Raw genomic sequence first — 22235 nt, forward strand, 5'->3', positions numbered from 1 at the left:
GTCAAATTTAGTCCCTAACTAGGTTTCCGATAATTTTTTTGCCGAAATCCATCACGTGCAAGACACGTGATCATTTTTGAAGGGTAAATTTGTCAAATTATATTTTACATAATCTAATCTATAGTCCTCCACATTTTATAAAACAAATTTTTTCGTCCCTCACATTTTATTAAATGATTTTTTTCATCCCTCACATTTCACAAAATGAATTTCTCCATCCCTCACATTTCAAAAAATGAATATTTCCATTCCTCACTAATTATGTGTGTGAATACATTTTGTTTAAACACATGTATATGTCTATTTGATTTTGCTTAATAATACAAATAGCATAAATATATGTATGTGCCTATTTGATTTCACTTAACAATACGAATACCATATATTATATGTGATCATTTGATTTCATCTGGTATTAGCTAGTAAAAAATCTTGCATTCATTGTCAAGTTGGCCAATAAAACTATTTTTAGTTAAAATACAATAAGAATATGCAAATTAAGGTTCTATTGGTAAATATTAGTCATAATCATACAAAAAGAGAAGATAGCCCACAAGTTGGATCCAATTACATACATGTGTTTATGCTATTATTATTAAGCAAAATCAAATAGACATATACATGTGTTTAAAAAAAATGTATTCACACACATAATTAGTGGGAAATGAAAATTTTATCTTTTGAAATGTGAGGGATGGAGAAATTCATTTTGTGAAATGTGAGGGACGAAAAAATTTATATTATAAAATGTGGAGGACTATAGATCAGATTATGTAAAATATAATTTGATAAATTCACCCTTCAAAAATGATCACGTGCCTTGCACATGATGGATTCCGGCCAAAAAATGATCGAAAATCTAGTTAGGGACTAAATTTGACCGATGTGAATATGTAAGGGACATAAAATTACACTTTTAAAAGTGAGGGATGAAAAAAGTTATTTTACAAAATGTGAGGGGCGTCTTGGACGATTTTCCCTGGTAGAGTCAGAGTTGAGTAGATGGGATTTCCCAAGTTCCTAAGCCCGAATTGAAATTGGAACCGGGAGCCACGTCGACATCACATGGGGGCACGTGTCAGCGCCCTGACCGTGAAAAGCATAAAAGGCGCCGGAAGCGGACTTTTCAAACGTTGGATGTGTCAGCATGGAGCCCCCCTTTTCTTTTTCTGGGGTTTCCCCCAAATCCAAAAACCGGCCTGTAATTTTGTCTTTGACTCTGCAGACATGGGCCCGAACGGTCCCCCTGTTCTTTCCGGTCACCAGTCACTCCCCACCATTTCTTCGCTTCGCTCACCTAAGTAAGGGCTCCTCTTCCTTCCTTACATGCTTTTTAAAGTTTTAGCTAGAAGAGCAGAAATATACACATTCGAATGAGTATTTTATTTCCAGCACTTTGCCATAATTTAACCTTTGATTTTTCCCTTTTTCTTTCTCAACTATTGATTGTCATTATTAGTTGGCAGATTAAAACTCTGGTCAATAGCATCCTCTTGCCGAATGCGTTCTTTTCGTTGTTTAGGACAGAACCATCGCTAAGCTAATACTAAGTGAAAGGCGAAATGGTGAGAGACTGACTAACTCCAGAAATGTCAAATGGAACTGCTGCAGTAGTGCATATCAATCCAATAATGGAAGGATTAAGCGAGAATTTGACTTGAGAAAAACAATTTGCACAAGTCATGCAAGGAAACTTGTTGCATGCACGTACGTAAGTGGTAACAAGAAGGACGAGTTTTGCAGGTTGATTTTGATTAATTTAGTAGGATTGTTAGGAGGGCTGCACTCAAATCTTCCAACACATGGAGGGGCTTCACGTGCCTTGCTGTTTCTCAGTCCGCTCTCCTTAATTACTGATGTGGTCTCATGTCTAAATCTTGAGTCTAACTAGTTCCTTCTTCCCCTTAAATGTTCAGCTTGGGGGTCTAACTCGTTAATTAAATTAAATGGTTGCAGATAGAAAAGAATTCAATTACTGCCAAAGCAGGTTGGCTGTATTAGTCTATTGTCTGAACCGTATTTATATATTTCATTCCACCAACTTATGCATTGTTATTATTGTGTACTGTTCATGATGCTTGAATTGACACTACTGAATGCAAGAACAGATCCTGCCAATTTTAGAATGTGCTTTCAAGAATTTTGCTCCGACGGTAGACAAAAAAAGATGAATGTAAATGGTGGTGCCAATTTATGTACGCAATCATACAATTAATTAAGGTGCTTTAGCTAATTTTCTGGAGTTTGGATTGCTAAAACTAATACGATTAATTTTTTGAAACTTTTATAGAAAAATATATTATACCAATTTAATGTATATGTGGTAAAATTACGATTGAAAAATTGGTTCATGAAAAACATAAAAATTTTGTAGGAGAAAATGGCAAGAATCCAACAAAAGTGTATGTATGTAGCACGCTTAACAAATTGAGAAATATCCCTATTGAGTCCCTTTATCAGGCTGTAGTTATACATGGACAAACACACCCCAAAGTTACACAGCTGATCAACCAGCTTTCCCCAAGCTTAAGATTTAGTATTAACCAACCCCCCCCCCCCCCCCCCCCCAAAAAAAAAAAAAAGAATACACATGAAAGGGAAGAAGGAGGTGTATGAAGTTCTAGAAAAATTTTTGCACTTACCGATAGAAAAACTGATCTGAAGCTGAAAAACAGGTATATTTTCTTGAGAAAATTAAGGGATTTTTTCCCAAGTATATTTTATATAGTAACTAAAATCCGAAACAATAGTACAAGCACTCTCCTTCCAATGGTAAAAGGCAAAAGTAAGTAATAAACAAATAAAGGAGAATAGACTTATGCTCTCCTCATTATAGGGTCATGATTCTGTGGGTATAACTTGATTGAGGTGGTAAGGTCGATGATGGGTTTTGACTTGGGTGGAACTGGAAGCCGATATACAGAACAGGACGCAAAGAAAGGTACTGATTTTCTGCAATTGGGTGGCTCAAAGGGGGAACAGTACTAATTAGTTGCCATCTTGGGGAAGATGTCCATTGACTTCATTCCTCCTGCGAAGTCGATCGAGTTAAAAATCACAACTGGCAAATCAATGGTAAAAATGTCGGAGTTCGAGAAAACGAAGATCAATGCATGTTGTTATAGAGAGTATTACTTACATGCATCAAAAACTCAAAAAGTCTTTTAAGAGACTTTTGTCGAATCCATTTGTACTTAGATTACTTGTCCTTTAGTTTATGGTTTTGGGTATCTATTGAGTATTTTGTCTTTGCTAATCCCTTCTTCACTCGACCATTCTGGATCTCTTATGAAATGAAACACCAATTATTATCATTACCATGTTAACATGACAATAATACTGTATGATCAACAAGATGAATGTCAATTTAGTTAATCTCAAATGTCATTCAGTGAAACTATACATTATGTGAGTGGTCGACAATTTTATTGTTTTTTATTTTCAATGTACGTTTCCTTGTAAGTGGCTCATGCGGTATGAGCATTTTACTAACTCAGGGAACAAATGGAATAAACTGTACAAAGTTCACTGCAGTCTTTTCTCACAGGTTTAGTTTAGGACCTTAATTTCATATTCGTGCTAGTAATCAATCGGATTATATTAGTGCTATTTCACTTAAGACAAAAGTAAATGTCCTAGGTAACATTAACCATACTAAGTTCAAAAAAATTCCCATTTCAGCTGTTTACGTAAAATCAAGTATAAACCAATCTTATATATATATATATGCCCAACCAAGCCACTAGTGTCTTAAATGAGTCATTTTATGGCCAAATTTTGCATCCAACAACAGAACGTACAATTACATGTGTCTGTACACAAAGTGATGAAGCATAATCCAAAATCTGATTAGTGTACAAACCGGCAAATGATTTATTAATTAGGAAATTCCTGTTACGATTTCTTGGCCTAACAACTAATCATTCATTCAATTAGGCCACCTAGGAAATAAGATTTCGTGTCAATTGAGTTTATAGCTCAATGATGGTATTGAGCCAGGCAAAGCAAACAACACCTAACAAAAAGCGTGTTAGCCTTAATCCCAGTATTAATTTAAGTTTAAGAAAAGTGCTAATGCATTCTGGGAGAAAGTGACCCTTTGGACAGTATTAACGGAGGCTGGAGATCTCATCCATGTAAAGACAATTTTCATTCCCGTCTGCGGGTCAACTTTACTTTGACCATGAAACAAACAAAAGTACTCTTTCCTTTCCTTAATATGGCCTATTGAGTCATCGTTTGTTGTATACGGCCCCAATTGGTTTGAGGGAATCCTTTCGTAGCACAGGAGAAATGGTTGTTTTCGTAAATCTCTCAACAAGATATCCTTCGTGTGATTGAGATAAACTTTTTTTTTCTTCTTTTTTCTTGTAATGAACACTCGATCACGTGAGTCATATTTTGAGTCAACTTGGATGTACATTGAGAATCATATTCCCGAATTATTGAAAAGATAGAAACGAGAGCTATCAATCACTGAGCTTGACTCAATGGCCAAATCCTTCTTTGGATTATAGGTGGGGATTCAAATTACACTTGCAGGAAAAAAAAAATTTAAAAATGATACCATAGTACCTTTTAATCGATTGAGTGTACCTGTAGTAAGCTTATTCTTCTTCCTCTAAACGAGCTTAAATCGTCAAAGAAAAATAACCCAAATTAATCAAGTGAAAAAATAAATATATGAGTACGTGCATTTAAATAGTAAATTCTATGCATGACATGCCGGGTGTTCCCAAAATACTCGATAAAAAATATCGTAGTATTTTTGGATTATTTTAAAGTAACTAATGAATTACGTATATGGGGGGCATTGGTCATCAATTAGCACAATGAATAAATAGAGATATGAATTTCATTAAAAGCTACGCGACGGGATTAGAACTGTTTGAAACCTACATCCAATCATTAAATGTTGGAAAGAGGCCCCCAGAGCAAGTCTTCTTTCCATAATCAGGCTCGTGGAAGTCAAGTGGTACCCGCACCGCTCAACTTGACATCCTGCGTCACCTTTGTTTAAGTTTGATTAATGGGATAATAACATAATTAATGACTAATCAGAAACCGGCTGGTGAATAAAGAAACAGTTTAGACGGCTTATTTGTCTGATGTGCCGCGAAGGAATGATTGGTCCTTCCGCAGCCGCAGCAAGGGATCCAATAACCTTGGGCCGGCCCACGCCCACACTGAAACCTTAGACTAGTGAACAGTGAGTCAAAGTTACTGTACTGCCCCTCGTACTTTACGTTCGTTTAGCCGTGTTGCCTAATTTGAAACATGTACGCAAGGATAAAAACCGTTAAAGATTTTTTGGTTTTTAGCAGCATCTGAATTTGCCGTCTGTATACTCAAGATTTAAGTGGGGACGGGAAAAAAAAATTGTATTGTACGGTAAACTTGTTGTTGGTTTAACGTTAAATGAACGAACTTACTAGGGCAAAATGAATAAACAAGTAAATTTAGGTTGGATTTTTTTTTTTTGAAGAATAGTTAGTTTGGTTTCGGAATTAGACACTGCGAGTTTGAAATTCAATCCAAAAATACCATAATATTTTGAAATGATACAAAATTCACGCACATGGGAATTAGACATTGTGAGTTTAAATTTTGAATCACGTTTTTGGAATTTAGAGATTGCAATTTTTTTTTTTAAAAAAAAGAAGTTTGGAGTTTGGAGGAAGTTAGGAAAATAAAAAAATAGAGATGCAAACTTTATGAGAGGCAAAAAAAAATGAGAAAAAAGTGAATGGATGTGACATCTAATAATTAGTCTTTAGTATTAAGGGAAATCTATTTTTTTTTATTTTTTTCAATTTAATAGACAAAAACAAAAAAAAAACTATCGGTCCAACGGTTTATTCCAATTTGCATGGTTTCGCATGGTTCAAATGGTTTTTATCGATTTTTAAGTCCAATTAACCTAAAGTATAAATCGGACCAGAGCTGTGAACGATTCGCAATTCGATCGGTTGAACCAACCGATCCTGTCCGGTCATGAATTTGGGCAAAGCTTTTATAACGTTGAGGTGATTATTGATTGCGGACACCAAAGCATGAGTACATTTTTAAATGTGCATGACAGGAGTTATTCATTGTAAACACCTAAATCTGTGTCAAGATAATAAAGGAATTGGCTCCATAAAAAAGAACAGAATTTATGTATATAGAGATTTGGTCAGACACACAATATTACAATCTCACATCTAAATTTGTATTCCTTCGTCAGGGATTCTTAAGAAATTGAAAAGGGAAATATGAAACCGGCGTGACTACTATCCTCGGATATGTTATAGGACTGTCTTTATTCCATCCCTTATTAAGTACTTAATTAGGTTGTCCCTGCGAAATTTATCTTTGAAGCATCCGTGTAGCTAGATTGTAAAATTCATCTTGTACAATGGTCCCTTCTTTTTTTTTCCTGGTTCTTAAATGTTAGGCCAATGTTTATCCTGGAACAGGCATGACACCTGTCTTTCTTGCATGTCATGCCATGTAAAGAAGTGGTAATTTCTAGTGCTTTTCACTGTGTTTAACAATACTACTATACGACATTATTGACTTGGAAAACTTAAAACCATTAATTTTGTAGTCTAACAAAAAACCAACAAAAGAAAAAAATCTTGGAAAACCCAAAGGGCAGGTAATGGTGAGGATCAAGTGGAAATAGTGAAGCCCAAACGTTAAACGCCACTCGTAAGCTAAATACAAATACAAGAAAGTGGTAGAGGAGAGGTGGTTGAGGTCTCAGATGATACGGTACCAAGGTGGCAACTGGCAAAAGTACGAGTGGAATGCTCTTTTCTACACCTATCTGGTCTTTAGTCTACTCCCGAATAGTATAAAATTGCTTAGAGAGCAGCATGGGAATTCCAAACCAACCCAAGAAAAAAAAAAAAGGCAATTTTATGAATGGCGCCAAATTCTAGGTTGCCTCCCACGTTTATTTTAGCTGTAAATTCAGCAGGAAAACAGTTAAAAAATTGCAACCACTCCAAATTTAAAATTCACCACTGCTGCTCTGTTTGTACCATTAGAAACGGTAAAACTTTCTCTACAACGGTCTCTGGAAATCAGGCGCTAAAAGCTCACCAGCTCTCTTCTATAAAAGCATCGGTTGACAGAGTATATTATAGTAGTGTATTACTACTATTTACTGGTAAATCTGTTCAATAAACCACATTTAAATTCATAATTACCAGCATTAAACGCTAACCCCGGGACTATAAGGCCTCAGAGTTGAGATTGCTACTCTTAATTAAGATCTTTCGGTCAAAGATAGACTGACGCATTATTACTAGTACAATGACTCGCTCGCTACTGCTAAAGAGCTAACTACCGAGTCATTTGATTGACTGACTGACTGACTAAATTAACGGAACCGCCCTCTCCGGTGTCACGTGACCTGAATCACAGATTCCAATGACTCGGAGGATGAAAAAAAATACACTACCGGTACAAAGAAAAAGCCCCCCCCCCCCCTCCCCAAAAAAAAAAAACTACCCTTAGCCTGCTGTAACTGATTCAACACCATCTACAATCCATCCATCACTCATTGCTTGCCGTTAAATTATTGACCCCATTTATCCACATGTCAAGATCGTACTGCTTTCTCCACTAGATGCGGCGGCTCGCCTAAAATATCTCCGCTGCATCACTCTCTGATTAGACCAGAATTACTAATCAATTTTAACTGAAGGTTAAACCGGCATAACTACAAATTACTACTATAAGTAAAAACAAAACTACTAGACTAGAGTATCTACTAATATATTTGTTTAATTTTGAGAATTTTATTTTTAATTAAATAATAATAGTAGTTCTTTTGAAACAATCGTATCCTATAAAACAGCATTTCCAGCAGTAGCTTCGGTCTACAATCCAACTGAATACACACTCCTCCTCCCTCACAGTCTCACAGTCTCACCCTCTTGCTCTCTTCTTCTTCTTCCACAACCTCTGCCTCCTTTTCTCCATCTGCTCCTGCTCAAAGCCTCAAGCGCACCACCCTCCCTGACATCCATCCCCTGAATTTTTGAGCTTTTGGATTTTTTGTTTTTTTTTTTTATAGCAGAGGCAGGAGGAGCAGAAACAGAAACATGAAGCTTTTGGGACACCGCTTGTGATTCTTCTGGAACATATATTCCCTTTCCTTTTCCATCCCAAAAACTTTCACCAATATATATACACTTTCCTGCATGTTTCTCTTTTCTCATCTTCACTCTTTTTGCTCCAACACACCCTTGAGTGTGTGTGTGTGTGATAGAGAGAGAGAGAGTTAAAAAAGAAGGCTTTGGAAGATATCTATCCATCTATGTATCTATCTTTAACTCACTTTCCTAAGTAAACATCTCTTCTTTTATTGCTCCTTTCCTCGAACTTTCTCTTCCTTTTTTGGTCACCTCATCTTAGAAACCCATGGTAATTTTTATTTTGCAGTGTTAATTTCAAGGGCGTTTGATCTTTAGCAACGTTCAGCTGCCCCTTTATTCCGAGAATCTCTTCCATCCCTTCTCCTCTCCTCACTTCTGCTTCTGGGTTCTACCCCCTTTCGCTTTCAAATGCGAACCTGACTCATAATCTTCTCTCCTTTTCCTCGGGTCTCTTTCTTTTTCCACTGTCTCCCCCAACACGATGGACCAACAAAGAATGCAAGACATGTTGACTAATAAAAAAGGAGTGAAATACACTGAGCACAGGAAGCAGACCACTATGGTCAGACCTTCCCCTTTACCGCCCTCCCTCGCCGGCCGGACAAGGAAGTCACCGGACATGAATGCCGTCAAACCTAGAGTCGTGCGGATTTCCGTCACCGACGCTGACGCGACTGACTCCTCCAGCGACGAAGATGAGGAGGCCTTCAAACGAAGACACAGGGTTAAGAGGTTCATCAACGAGGTCAAGATTGAGACCTTCAGGGACAACGGCGACGGGAACGTTAATGCTTGTACGAGTGCCGGAAATGTTAACAGCGTTTGGAGGAGTAGGGGGTCTGCTGCTCCGGCGGCCGCTGGGAATGGTACTAGTACTACTAATAAGAAGAGGAAAAAGAGCAGCGGTGGCGTTGGGAAGGGAAAGCAAACGCGGGTAGCTGAGGGGAGCAATGTTAAGAAGTTTCGCGGTGTACGACAACGGCCGTGGGGGAAATGGGCGGCTGAGATTAGAGATCCTTCGAGACGTGTCCGCCTGTGGTTGGGCACTTACGATACAGCCGAAGAGGCGGCCATGGTTTATGACCACGCGGCTATACAGTTGCGTGGACCAGACGCGCTGACTAACTTCGCAACCCCTCCGGCGAGAAGCGTCAGTTCGCCTCCACCGGAGTCCGCCACGTGCTCCGGCTACAACTCCGGCGAGGAGTCACACAACAACCAACGCTCTCCCAAGTCTGTCCTGCGGTTTGCTTCCACGTCGAACAGCAATGAGGAGGCCGAAGCGGAGTCGTGTTTACCCAGTCCTCTACACGAAGAAGTGGTCGGGATCGGAAAGGAAAGGCGTGATAGCTGTGGCGAGGAGATGTGCGTATCGGAGAACTTCTCGCATTATTCGTTGATTCCAGAGGACTTGCGATTCGAGTTTGAAGATCCAGTAGTGGACTTCAGCGATTTGTTCGAGGACAACTCAAATATTTTCGAGTATGCTAGGAATTTTGATAATACGTTCGTGGATTCGAGTGAGAGTGTAGAGTTTGGATCGGCAATGCCTGATGATTTCTTTTCAGACTTGGGAGACATATTTGGAAAGGATCCTCTGGTGGCCCTTTGAGATTTCTTTCTCCGTAAAAGCTTTTTTTTTTTTTTGACAGTTTTGAGTTTTGAGGCATGAAGTAATATGTGAATTACTTACTCTATCGGATGTTTTTTTTTTTCCTCTTTCTCTCTATGTTTTTTTTTTTTTGGGTTATTTATTAGTTTATTGTGGCCAATTTTGTTTATGGGTTTAAAAAGTAGTAGTAGTACTACTAGTATGTATGTACCATGTAGTAGTGTTTATTTGTTGATTTATGAGTAATATTATGACATATGGTAAAAATGTCATTGTTAATTTTTGGTGAGATATATATATATATATATATATATTTACTAAAAGACAAAAAAACAAGAAAGAAAGAAAAAAAAACACGACTCCGTGACATATACGTTGTTGTTATTAGTCTAAAAAAAATTAAAATTAAAATTAAAATTGATGGTTGTGTTCTGTGCAAACATTTACTATTAAAGTTGGTATGGTAGTAAAGGATGGAATTTGTGGATGTTTGATGTGAATGGCACGTGTAAGAACACGTGATTCTGAAGAGCAATTGAGTTAGGTAAAACAATGAAATTGAATGAATGAGTGAGTGGGAGAGCAAGTGGGAAGGTTTTCTTCAGTGTTTTGTAACAAGTCTTTTTAAAAAGTCTCATTCACGGCATGAATGGGCACGAGCTCAGTTTTAAGCGTTGTGTCGTTGTTGCGGCTTTCTTCTCTGCTGCACCATATTCGGAAATTTCAGTGTGGTGTGGGAGTAAATGAAATTTATGGTGGCTGCCCATTTCTCCTACTCCATCCATATCTATCCTACTCCATCTTCTGTTTGCTGTACGCTTACCGAAGGACCAAACACCCGACTGTTGCTGTGCAGCTTTAATTTAGTGATGTTCTCTCTTCTTAGCTTTCCTTTTTCCATAAGAAGAAGTATTCGAGTGTTCGTTTGTTTTGAGGGAATAGGAAGGAAAAGAAACAAGGACAGGGCAGAGTAAGTAATTCACATATTGGATGATGATCTTGTTCGGATGGATTCAATATGAATAGACGGGAATGTTGTTTGGATTAGGGACGAAATTGTAAATAGATTAGATAGGCTGTTTTTTTTTAGAAAATCTTAACTTGTCATTAAATGATTATCTACAATCGCGTGTAAATGCTTCAGTTCATGCAGCAGTTTGCTTTTGAAGCAGCTTAATTAGTTTGCTTTCTTGTTGGGTTAGGCAACGAAGGAGTCATTCCCTGCATATTGCTGCCACCTGTTGTAAGTGCATTGAATATTGTCCAGCATCAAATGGCAACGAATCTTCTTCATCCACGTCCGAAAGAATTCACCTCATTAATTTCTTAAAAAGAAAATAAAAAGGAATTAAGCCATTATTGACTTCGATAATATCACATTTTTCTTTGGGACACAAATCCATTAATCATCAGAGGATGGACGTTCCCCAGGTGATGGATGCTGCTTGGGCCCCGTCACTCACGGAGAAGCATGAGTCGAATTCGAATACCCTGCCAGCAGCTTCAAGTTCAAGCCTCCCTTCTTGCAAATGTTTGGTTTAAAACTCAGCAATCAAAATTTTGTTCTAATGTATAAATAATTTTGTCCGTGCATGGTTGTAACGAGATTTTAGGGGTTAAATTCATTCCTCGAGTAAAATCAAACACAAGATTTATTCATTTATTTTTTCTCTCATGCTTGTGAATATTGAAGGAGGCGGGCATGCCGATAAGCAAGCAAATTAAAGAAAGATGCCCAGAATTGATTCACCGAGGCCAGGTTGCTGGCAGAATTTTATTCATCTGATCGTGGTTTCTATCAATTGTTTTCATCTCATTGGTGGTCCTGTACGTAGTTAGCTGGAGAGTCTCACGATTCAGGGATGACAAAGATTTGGACAAACAACTTGGAGTCATTGCAAAATCAATGGTATAGGACAATTTAAGAAGTGAGTGAAATAGCATCTCACAATCATAGCCCCCCACGTACTCAAAAATAAGGCCTGCAACAAGGATCTTTGGCACCTTTATTGTCAAGTTGATTTTTGCTGCAAAAAAACACAGCTACCAAATCATCTTTCATTTTCAGGTATCTTCTTCAGCTTGGGTGTCCCCAGTATTAGTGATTTAGTTAGTATATCAACTCAGATAAAACTTCTTGACCTTAAAATCAAATGCGCGCCCTAATCCGTATTCTTGCTCACGGTTAGAGGAAGCATGTCTTAGATATTCATCTGTCTCCAGGAGATACAAAACTTTTGCATTTGTTCTATCTATCTCCTCGAAATTAAAGAACTTCCGGATGTAAAAGCAACAGAACGAGTCTAAATTGTCAGCCTGCAGGTTTATCGATCATGATCCCTGAATTTATTCTTCAATCCCTAAATATATTATTGTTGCTTCCTCACTTTATTTTTATTAACTTTTGCCACAAATTTAAGCGGACAAGGACAGATAATTTACTATAACGAGATCCCCATACATAATTAGACTTTTTCTTTTTTTTTAAAAAACTTTTAAGAGGGGGATAGCCTCAAATTAAGCTCATTTCCTGATAGGATTATGGCAAAGCATTTGAAAGTTAACTAAGATGTGAAACTTGTTTTTTCGTTCATTTCACAACTTATATGAGAATACAATGTGAGCATCACATCACGATAACAACCACCTTGTTACATTCTCCAAATAAATCCAGAGCATTGATAGCCAGCCCCATATAAATTTGTCAAACCAATGCCTTCAACTTATAAGTCGCAGCAAATAGAGACAACACAAACAAGATGGCCGTAAGCTTTCTTTGTTTTTTCTTTTCTTTTCTTTTTCTGCATATGAAACTCGTTCATAACTTTCTGCCATTTTTGGCAACATTTTTCTACTTTCATGATTCAAGATGTCTTTTTCCTTTTCCTCCAATCCTGTGAACCAATACGCTATATAACAGCTGTACGTTGACTCAACATTTTGGAAAGATGTTAGAGATGTGGTGGATAGAAAAATCATGACCCCATTCATCTGAAATGATTCGTAGCCATTTGTGAGTTTCAATGCCAATCTTGATGCATACTTGTAACCGCAATCAAGAAACATTTGTATCATGTCATCTGCAATCAAGAAATCTCTTGCACATTCTTGCTCAATGCTCGACATCCGGATGCATTTGACCTCCCTCAACAGTAACTTAGGTACTTTTGTTAGATGATATAATCTAAACACAGTGTCAGGTGATAGATAATTCAAAATGATTTTGGAGATCTTTTGGCTTATTTACGGAAAGTTTTGTATTCCCTTTTCTCCAAGGAATATTAACTGTCATGGAAATTTACTTAAAGAGTCAATACAGATGTGCAATTTATCACTGGGGAAAGTTTGAAGAGCGGGAACTGCTCAGTCAGCCTAGAATAACTCAACTGCATTAACTGATACATTTATCTCCATCTAATGATTTCCACAGTTAAAATAGATTAAGATTGTTTTAAGCAAACAAATAGATGCCGTTTAGGCAGACAATACGTACTCGAAATAAATTTTTTTTAAAAAAAGGCATTGCAGAAAAACTAAGTGCAGTTGAAGCTTATATTACAATGGATTTAATCATCGTGCATAGAAGTTAAACAATATAGTCCTCCTTCTTTCTCTTATAAATGACACCACCTATACTTAATGGGAAACCTAAGTTATATAAGGAGTTAGAGAAGGAGGAGGTCCACCTAAAATTAAAGGGGTGCATTATTGACACACCTCTGGATTTTTGAGTTACGGTGTGGTGTGTTTGTCCTGTTGGTCTACAGCTGAGAAAGGGATTCTTAATCCCTCCTAATGGCCAAAGTTGCCTTAGACAAGTTATTTCCGAGTTTCGCTATTCACTATAAAAAAAATAAAGGAAATTCATTTTTCCGAGATATGCTTTTATTGTTTGGATGCTATGTCTTAGGAAATTAAATACTACGGATAGATTGAAGAATTAGGGGGTAAGACCGGAAGGTAAGTTGTGCAAGCTATGTCAAGGCCAATTGGAGACCATGAATCACTTGTTCTTCTTCTTTTCTTTCTTTTTTGGACGACACAGGGGATATCTAGGTCATCGGCCTGACTAATTCCCCTGCGGCTCGAGAGAGGGCGTCCCAACCCACTCCGAACTCGGTAATCACGGAATTCGAACACTGGTCAATGCCTTAAATAAGGATTACATGACCGACTGAACTATCCCGTGGGGTATGTATCACTTGTTCTTTGAATGTTCCATTTCAAGGAAGGTGTAGAAAAACTTGTTACACATGTGCTTGTCTGCTGGAGATACTCTACCATGGACAAATGAAGTACAATGGTTAAATGCCCATTGGAAGTCCAAATCTTTTCCTAATCAAGTGAGGAGATTGGTATATGTTGGGGTGGTATACCATATATGGGAGGCTAGAAACCAATCTTTATTCAAACACGTGCTTGTAAAAGAAGAGTACATTATTCATGAAGTGCATACTGCTGTAAGAGATGTAGTGGCAGGTTGGAAAAAATTTCCTGTAAACAAGACAAGTTTAGAATTAGCTATAGAGTTGGGACTACCTCTGACTTGTTTTAGTTGACTAGCATTATATAGCATAGAGTACTATTGATGTAATAGAAATTCTACATTCCGTGTACAAACTTACTATTCTTATCAATAAAATGTTCAATTTAATTAAAAAAATAAGAAACAACGTACAACTTGTACACATAATATCTTTTCACAAGAACCAAAATCATGCTAAAAGCACAAGGGAGATGTGGACAGACAGAAACATACAATAAAAAAAAAAGAAGTAGATTTTCTGGATGAAAACTCAAAAGAAGAGCAAAAAAAAAAAAATATCAGCAAAGATTGGAATCTTGAGCTTGGGGTTGACACAGCAGCCAAGCATTTAAGGTAACGTGGTAGTATTTTCAATTTTGTTTTGTCAGCTTAACGAACTTCTTCGGTTCATCATCATCATTATCATTCATCGGTCCCATCCCAGTACCGTACTGCTCATCTTTTTGCATTGCACCTAGTAGGATTTCTGGGCTGCTCCCTCCAATTTGTGGGCCCTTTGTCCAGCTCAGCGAACCTGCGTACGACAGCACTCGATAATATGCAGCTTAGACGGGGACGTGATTTCTGTGCTGCGCCGGGGTGAGTACAAAATGCAGTTAGTATTGCGCTGGATGGAGGGGTGCGCCGCGCTGTCTTTAAAGCGCAGCAGCTCAGCTGGGTCGCTTCTGCATTGCGGCGCGTCGCGGGAGGCTCGCCTTGTTCATTCTTTTCTTTCACGCCCTCTCTCTCTCTCTTAAAGGCAACTACTGCAAATTCCCAAAATGGTCCCGGAAGCTAACGTGTATGAGCCATCTGGCTTTTTGGATGTGCACCATGTGATTAGGTTAATAAATCGCTTTGTATGGATTACTGTTTTTTCCTATAAAATTTTTAGATTTTTCATAAATGTATTTTTTAATCACCTTTTATATATATATATATACATATATCAATTCGTTATAATATTTTTTTTAAAAAAAATTCAGAAAATAATAGTTCAAATGAGAATCTTTTTCTTTACTGGATGGGTTTAGCTTGTATTATGGAAGCCTCATGAAGATTTAGAGCCACCTTTAATTTTTTTTTTTGTTGACGAAGTGGGTGTTCGAGTCAATCCTTACGGGACCCGAGTAATCCTACTCCGGCCCTAGAGGAGAGGTCTGGGGGTAAATATGATATGATAGTATCTGCTACCAATCGCGGAATAATTAAAGCCCATATTTTCGCGTTTGTTCTACTTCTCTGGTTTTGTTTGCACGATTTGTTCAAAATTATGGTATTTGCTTGTCGGAAAAGAACGAGATTGAAATTGCGAGGAGCATTGGAATGTAGTTTGCCAAAAAAAAAAAAAACTGGGGATTTAGCATGTAGGTAGGTGCAGAAGGGTCACTCTCACCTAGTGACAGGAAAGTGATGGGGGCGGAATGAAGAGATGTTTCGGGGCTTTGATATCATAAAAGTTCCTGGGCCCCCAGATATCAGAGAGAGTGGCCCACTTCCCCTGCTGCTCGTCCACCTTACCATGCTTGAGACTTGAAACACCAACAGGCGGGATGCTGGCTTCTCACGAACAAGTGCATGGTTTATTAAATATTGCCACGTCTCCCTTGCCATTCTTGTGGCATCCTCTTTTGCACGTCTTCGCTCTAATCTTTTTCCGTTCTGGTAACTCTTAGATCTTTCTCTTACTTTGTTTCCTTTCAAAGTTTCGCCTTGTTTGGAAAGGGATTTTTCATAATTAAAAAAAAAAAAATCTCTACATTTTTGATAAATATATTTTTCAATTATTTTTTTATCTTACATTTATCAAAATCTCTATTAAAGACAGTTTTATTCGTCCCTTAAAATATACTTCTTGTCGACACCTGGGAAAGTTGGACCAGTGCAGCTTATGGCAGGCCTGCTTTTCGGTCGGCTTAGTCACTTTTCCAGCCCAACGTTCGTTTTGTTGCCCTTGGTTTTGCGCTTCTGCATGCAACTACGGGGAATCCTTTTGATGTTTGGGCCGTTTTGGCTTTCTGTATCCAAGTCTTCTACTGAAGCCCGTGATCAGTGAACTGCAGCTAAAGTAGATTCTAGACCTTACCCCTTTCGTGACAACGATTACAATTATCCACGTGTTGCTAGAATCTTGAGCCACCAGTGTCCGCATGTGATAGGAGAACTTAAACTCTCGTATACGTTGAACCCAGAGTCAATGGTTCACAAAAAAGGGGCAAAAAATAAATTACACTGTTCGATATTCGAATCGAACTCGATACAATAAAAATATAGTTTAAATTTGGTTCGTCAGTTAGTTAAATCAAACTTGAACAATATTTTATAGTCAATAAACTTTTAAACTTAACTCGAGTTTAATTTTATTCTTATAAAATTGGATTTTATTTGTGAAAATTTCAAACTACTTGGGCTTGACTTGATGAAAGCTCAATCGAATTCGATTCTGCCAAAAAAAAAAAAATCAAACTTGAATAAAATTATCCACAAAACTAAACCTAGCTACATGGAAATTGAATTGTTTTAAAATTAGATGGGTGGTATTATGTGCGAAGACCATCGGGACAAAAAATTTGTTATTGTTTAGTCACTTAAGAAATAAAAAGGAGCATCTTTTTGTATGTCTTTTGATGTCCTTTCTCCTCCAAAAGATGATATTCTATATATGCGCAAAATCACACGTGATAACGCCAATATATATATATATATATATATATATATATATATATATATATGTACATTCAGACAGTATGCAGTCTAACCCACCACTTTTAAGAAGGAAATGCAACCCCTCCAGTTGAGTTTTGTCCAATTCCGTGCACTTGTTATCATTCTTAAAATAATAATATTTGATATAAATTTACACAATTTTAGTGTAATTGTATAGTTTACATTATTTAATTATATATAAGTAAACAATTTTCATGAACACATCATAGTTGTACAAATTTACACTAAAATATTATAAGAGTTACATCAATCGAACTGAACTAGAGAGGCATCGGATTTGAGTAAGAAATAAAATAACGCGATGATTAGACTTCTTTTTTTTTTTTTTTTTTGGTGGTGGTGGCCGTCTGAACAATTCTTGCATAACATTCTTGAGGAGGAAGAAATTATATGTTGGGTAAAACTTAAAACAGTGTGCGCGGGGGCTGCTGTCTGGTTCTCTTTCAATTTCCCAGAGCCAGGAAAACGACCAAACAGCCCCTTCTCTAAAACCCTCCTGCTTTCTCTAGAACCCCCAAAATCAGAAGAAACAGGGGAAGATGGATTCAGCTCGGAAAGGCCAAGCAGTATGCGGGCAGGAGGCACTGAATTTGCTCAACTGCGTCACCGAAACCCCTTACGATCAAGAGAAGTGCCTCCGTCTCCTTCAGTCGTTGCGCCAATGCGTCCTCGACAAGGTGCTCATTATCTGTTTGTCTGTTTATGTTTTACTATGATGTATGATTTGATACTCCTACTTGTTTTGCGGAGCACTGGATTTGGTTGTACATATTGTGCTTGCTAAATTGACAAATTAAGTTGCTGAAGCGGATTGGGAAATCAACTGGTTTGCGTTAATGATTACGATTATGATTAATTAAAATTGAAATAGATGAGGAAAGGTAATGATAAGGGTTGGAGATTAAAGGCTTGAAAGTTGCTTGTGTTTGATCATTTTCCTTTTTACCAATTATTGCTGCATCGAAATAATAAATGAAGGACCTTTGACGGTATCTTCATGTTGAAGTACCTTGTCCGACCCAATTGCGTGAGACTATGGACGATTTCAATAACCATCAAAGTCCATTTATAGAATCATGCAACCATTATTCCCTTTGTTCAGGCAATGTTGGTTTAGTCATTGCGATGCCGAGGGAAATGTGTTCATAAGCTGATCAGAGCTGTAAAAATCTAAAAAGAGTGTTGATAACCCAATTTGGAATGGAAATAGAGTAGAACAATCATTAGAACTTCTAGTGAGGAAAACAACGACTCGCTGACTTGTTGCCTCACTTTCTTTTCTTTCCTAGTTTACAGTGAATGGTCCTTATTTAGCATTATGCTGTAGGAGTACATCGATTGTTTTGCTAGTAGAGGAGGAAATATCTTGGTGACCAATTGTAAGGTGATGAGGAGAGACGCGTCTTGTTTGTTGTAGTGGATATAATTGACTACAGTCAGTAAAACATATTCCTTTGTGATTGTGGAAAAACTTTGAAGTTCTTGCATCAAATTGTCCTTAAGTAGTTGGTTATGTGTTAAAGCTCGTTCCAACTATTTCTTCTTCATGTAATAATAGCTGACAGTTTTGCCTCCTTGCTTTGCATGTAGCATAACAGATACTTGATACTTGAATTTGTAGCTTCTCCCATGTTAGGTAAAGCGGTTTTGTATTGAATTCAACGAATTTTAGCATTATCTTTCCTCCTGTCTTGCTTGCTTCTCTTAGTTATTGGCATGATACCTCTGAAGTAATCAATAACTCAGTTGGAAACTTGGAATAGAGAATGTTGAGGAGATAGTTTCTTTTTGGTATTTCTCTGATTCATTATGTCTTGCTAGGTTAGTGTGGTTTTCCCAAAATCTTTTCCGCTGTTGTACCTGAAAAAAAAAAAAAAAAAGGTTTCCACTGATTTTGGGATGCTAATAAACAATACTACTGTTATCTAAGACTGAGAGTTTGCTCTATTTCATACATAATGTGCAGTATTGCTTGGATTTGTTATGGGCCATACTCATACCCTATTTTTCTTGACAGAGAGTGAAGAAATTCTCATTGGCCGAAGAAAACCAAGGAAGTGTTGATGCGAGTAGCGAGAAGAAACATTAATCACTTGTGATTGCTAGACATGTATTAAACTTGACCAGGTTGTTGCACTATTTTTTCAGCTAACAGTGATTGAGGCTAGACAATGAAAGATGATTGCACATTGCATAATCAAGAGGGCCAAGGTTTTCTGCTTAATGATGATCTTATCCTGTATTTCATACTGAAACATCAGACACTCTTCCTTTCATGTCATTTTCAATTTAAAGAGCTCCTTTTGAAGGCCAGGTAGGACTTGTTCTTCTGCACCTTCGATTTACAAGTTGATGTTGTCTCTATGATCATTCAAAGCATTTGATAAGAACCTTTGGAACGCTCCAGAAAGTTGAAATTGCACAATCACAATTCTTCGTTTAAAAATAATTGTTATCCTTGAACACAGTAGGATACGTAGTATAGTTGACAATAGGGTTGGTGCTTCAAATTTACTGGAAATGAAAGTCTATTCTAGCCATCAAACTAATGGTGGTGTACTTGCCAGAAAGTCAAGTTACCAAACTGGCGATACCCAACAGATTCTTTAAACATTTACTCTGCAACAAATTTATGAATTCTGTAGTCAAAATCATCTTTTGTAGACTTTGTGTAGCTGGTGTAAAGAGGATCAGGTTACCTCAGAATATTGCTTATGCAGCTTAGTTTTGTTTTATCAGAATTCTCCGAGAGGCTAGCCTCCGAAGTAATGTCCCTGCCTCCTCTTTCATTTCATGATGGCAAGCATATAGCACAGAATTGCTCAGAGCGCGGTAGATCAGGTGTCAATGGGGGAGCAAAGCTGCGGCCCCTGTTTAAGCTCATTGCATATGACACTAATCTAATCCATTTTGAGCTTCCACTGAGCTCTTGCAATCTCAGATTGCCATGGCAAAGGATACACTACCCATACTTGCATAGGATTGCAGCAGAAAGCCTCAGGATACAACCTCTTCTCTTAGGTTGATTAAAAGATCTTGATAATTCACCTTTGACGAAGAAATACAGAAATATAGTTTGGAGATGAGCACATAGAATTGGATCCAGTCAAGTAGGAAGCAAGTTGGGAAAGATAAACCAAAACCTGTTCTAGTAAATAGCAGTTTAATGCAACAATTACTCAAAAGAATCCCATAGTAAGATGCTTAATGTATGTCCCAGGACGACATTACATAAGCAATCGTGAAAGTCTTTCTAGCAATTTACTCGTGCATTTCAATTCACTCTAGCCTATAACTCTTTCCTGGGCAATAGTAGTATGGATTTATAATCAAATAACCTGGAAGTTGAGGGGAACTTCCAGGGTGTGGATGAGATATGTAAGCACCAGAGCCAACAACATCAAGACGTAAGCAATCCCCTGGTCAATAGTTGTCCCTGAAATATGAATACAAAATCAAAAACTTTTAGGAAGCTTTCTGTAATATGCTTACTAGCAGGCAAGCCTGAAAAAGTAACGATTTAGGTAGGAATAACTGTATCATGCTAGGAATCGTGTCTTAAACCGCGGATTTACTTCTTCTACGTAGCAAATATCCATGAAGTAAATAGGAACCAGAAAAAATACAAATGGGAAAAGATCCTGTGTCGTCATTGTCATTAAAAGTCAGGACAAGTAAATTGTATAATTGATTTTGTTTCAGAGGATGACTTCTGCAATGTATCATATGCTCCTTTTTTTTTTTTTTTTTGGAAATCAATTAACTGTCAATTAACTAATTCTTGTCTTGAAACTCGGTCGGTGCATAACTTGATTACTCAATAATCAAGTAAACTGCCCGGCGATTGCTTTTCATTGTATCACTTTAGTCAACCAAAACTCATAGTGATTTACGTATTTTACAGTAAAAATTAGTCAAAAGGACAGTTGAAAATATCAATTACATTTTGTCAATCTCAAAACTCCAAAAGATGACATTATTGTCATGTTTAGCAAATAGCTGCTGCAACAAAACTATAGGCACTCTACGCACAAGAAGAAGAGAAGATCTCCCAGATCCCTCCTCCAAAGGAAACAACGTATAGCCATTTTCACCATAAACCCATGGCCATCAAAGAATTTCCCGGCCAACCATGAACAGCAATCCCACATTTTTCTAAGAACCAGAACAAGAAAAAGAAAACAAAATAAAATCCGCATTATTGAACAAGCCAAACAAAATGGTACACAAATGACAGTAAAAGAAAATTTTACCGTCACTGGTCGGAGCAGGAGCCGGGGCTGGAGGGAAGCTATGATGAACATGACCCTCAGCAGCAGCAGGCATAAAGGCGGTGAAAATAACAGCAATTAGGACGACAACGACGAGGCCATTGCACATTCTTTTATTGATCTCCATCTCTCTCTCTCTCTCTCTCTGGTTGATCTCTTACTCTTTGTACTAATCAATAAATAATTTTGCTCTCTGGCTCTCACTTTCTATTTCTGCTACAGCGCTCCGAAAGGAATGAAGCTGCTATATTCTTGAATAATACGTTCCTACAAGGAAATTGTACTGGTACTAGACTACGAGTCTTCGAATGGAAATGGTGACCACTTTTGCAGCTTTAATTCCCCTACTTGCACCCCCTTTTTTTTGTGTCCCACTCTTCTTTTGGAACAGATCTAACAAGATTCTAAACAAGTACGTGAAAGGCTGCAATGATTTCTTTCTTCCTCATGCCAACTTGCCCATTTTTACTTTTGCCGCAAATCTTTTCAATTTTTTTTTAATTTTTTACATAAGGTTGCTGGTACTACTTAATTGAGGCTTAAGAGTTTTTCCTTAATCAAAATTAGATCAGAAAAGTGACTAAACGTACGAATAAAAAAAATGTATTTAAAGTTGTATATATAAAATAGTAAGTTGTGTATATTAGATCAGAGGTTTCTCACAATCGCAGAGATCTCCCCTCAAGTTTGTTAAATTATATCTACCTCCCTTACTTTTATTGTTATATAACAATATCCTAAACTACCCTTTTTGTACAAAAATAAAACAAAAATTATTTTGCCAATTGCTTTCTTCCATATTTTAACCAAACTCACTATATTAACAAACTAGCCTAATAAATAGTCTAATTTGAAATTCTAAACCCAAGCAACCAAATCATGCATTCAATCTTGAAGATTCGTTCCAAAGCATGCATTCAATCTATTATCATAGCATGCATTCGTTCTAT

General features: G+C 37.4%; 1 protein-coding gene and 2 long non-coding RNA genes across 3 annotated transcripts; 2 read left to right on the forward strand and 1 right to left on the reverse strand.

Moving 5' to 3' along the window:
* Positions 1-7825: 7825 nt before the first annotated feature.
* On the forward strand, positions 7826-10041 carry LOC113703496 (ethylene-responsive transcription factor CRF2-like). Its single transcript, XM_027224874.2, has 2 exons — positions 7826-8340; positions 8437-10041. Exon 2 carries the CDS (start codon positions 8632-8634, stop codon positions 9760-9762), a length of 1131 nt encoding a protein of 376 aa, XP_027080675.1. The 5' UTR covers positions 7826-8340; positions 8437-8631; the 3' UTR covers positions 9763-10041.
* A 7035-nt stretch (positions 10042-17076) lies between these two features.
* LOC113702918 (uncharacterized) lies at positions 17077-19327 on the forward strand. The gene is made up of 2 exons (XR_003451301.2): positions 17077-17691; positions 19032-19327. It is a non-coding gene; the product is annotated as an uncharacterized lncRNA (long non-coding RNA).
* An 819-nt stretch (positions 19328-20146) lies between these two features.
* Positions 20147-21786, reverse strand: LOC113702917 (uncharacterized). Its single transcript, XR_011820154.1, has 2 exons — positions 21268-21786; positions 20147-20450 (listed from the first exon to the last, which is right to left on the reverse strand). It is a non-coding gene; the product is annotated as an uncharacterized lncRNA (long non-coding RNA).
* Positions 21787-22235: the final 449 nt, after the last annotated feature.

The sequence above is a fragment of the Coffea arabica genome, chromosome 8e, assembly GCF_036785885.1.
Source record: "Coffea arabica cultivar ET-39 chromosome 8e, Coffea Arabica ET-39 HiFi, whole genome shotgun sequence".
NCBI lineage: Eukaryota > Viridiplantae > Streptophyta > Magnoliopsida > Gentianales > Rubiaceae > Coffea > Coffea arabica.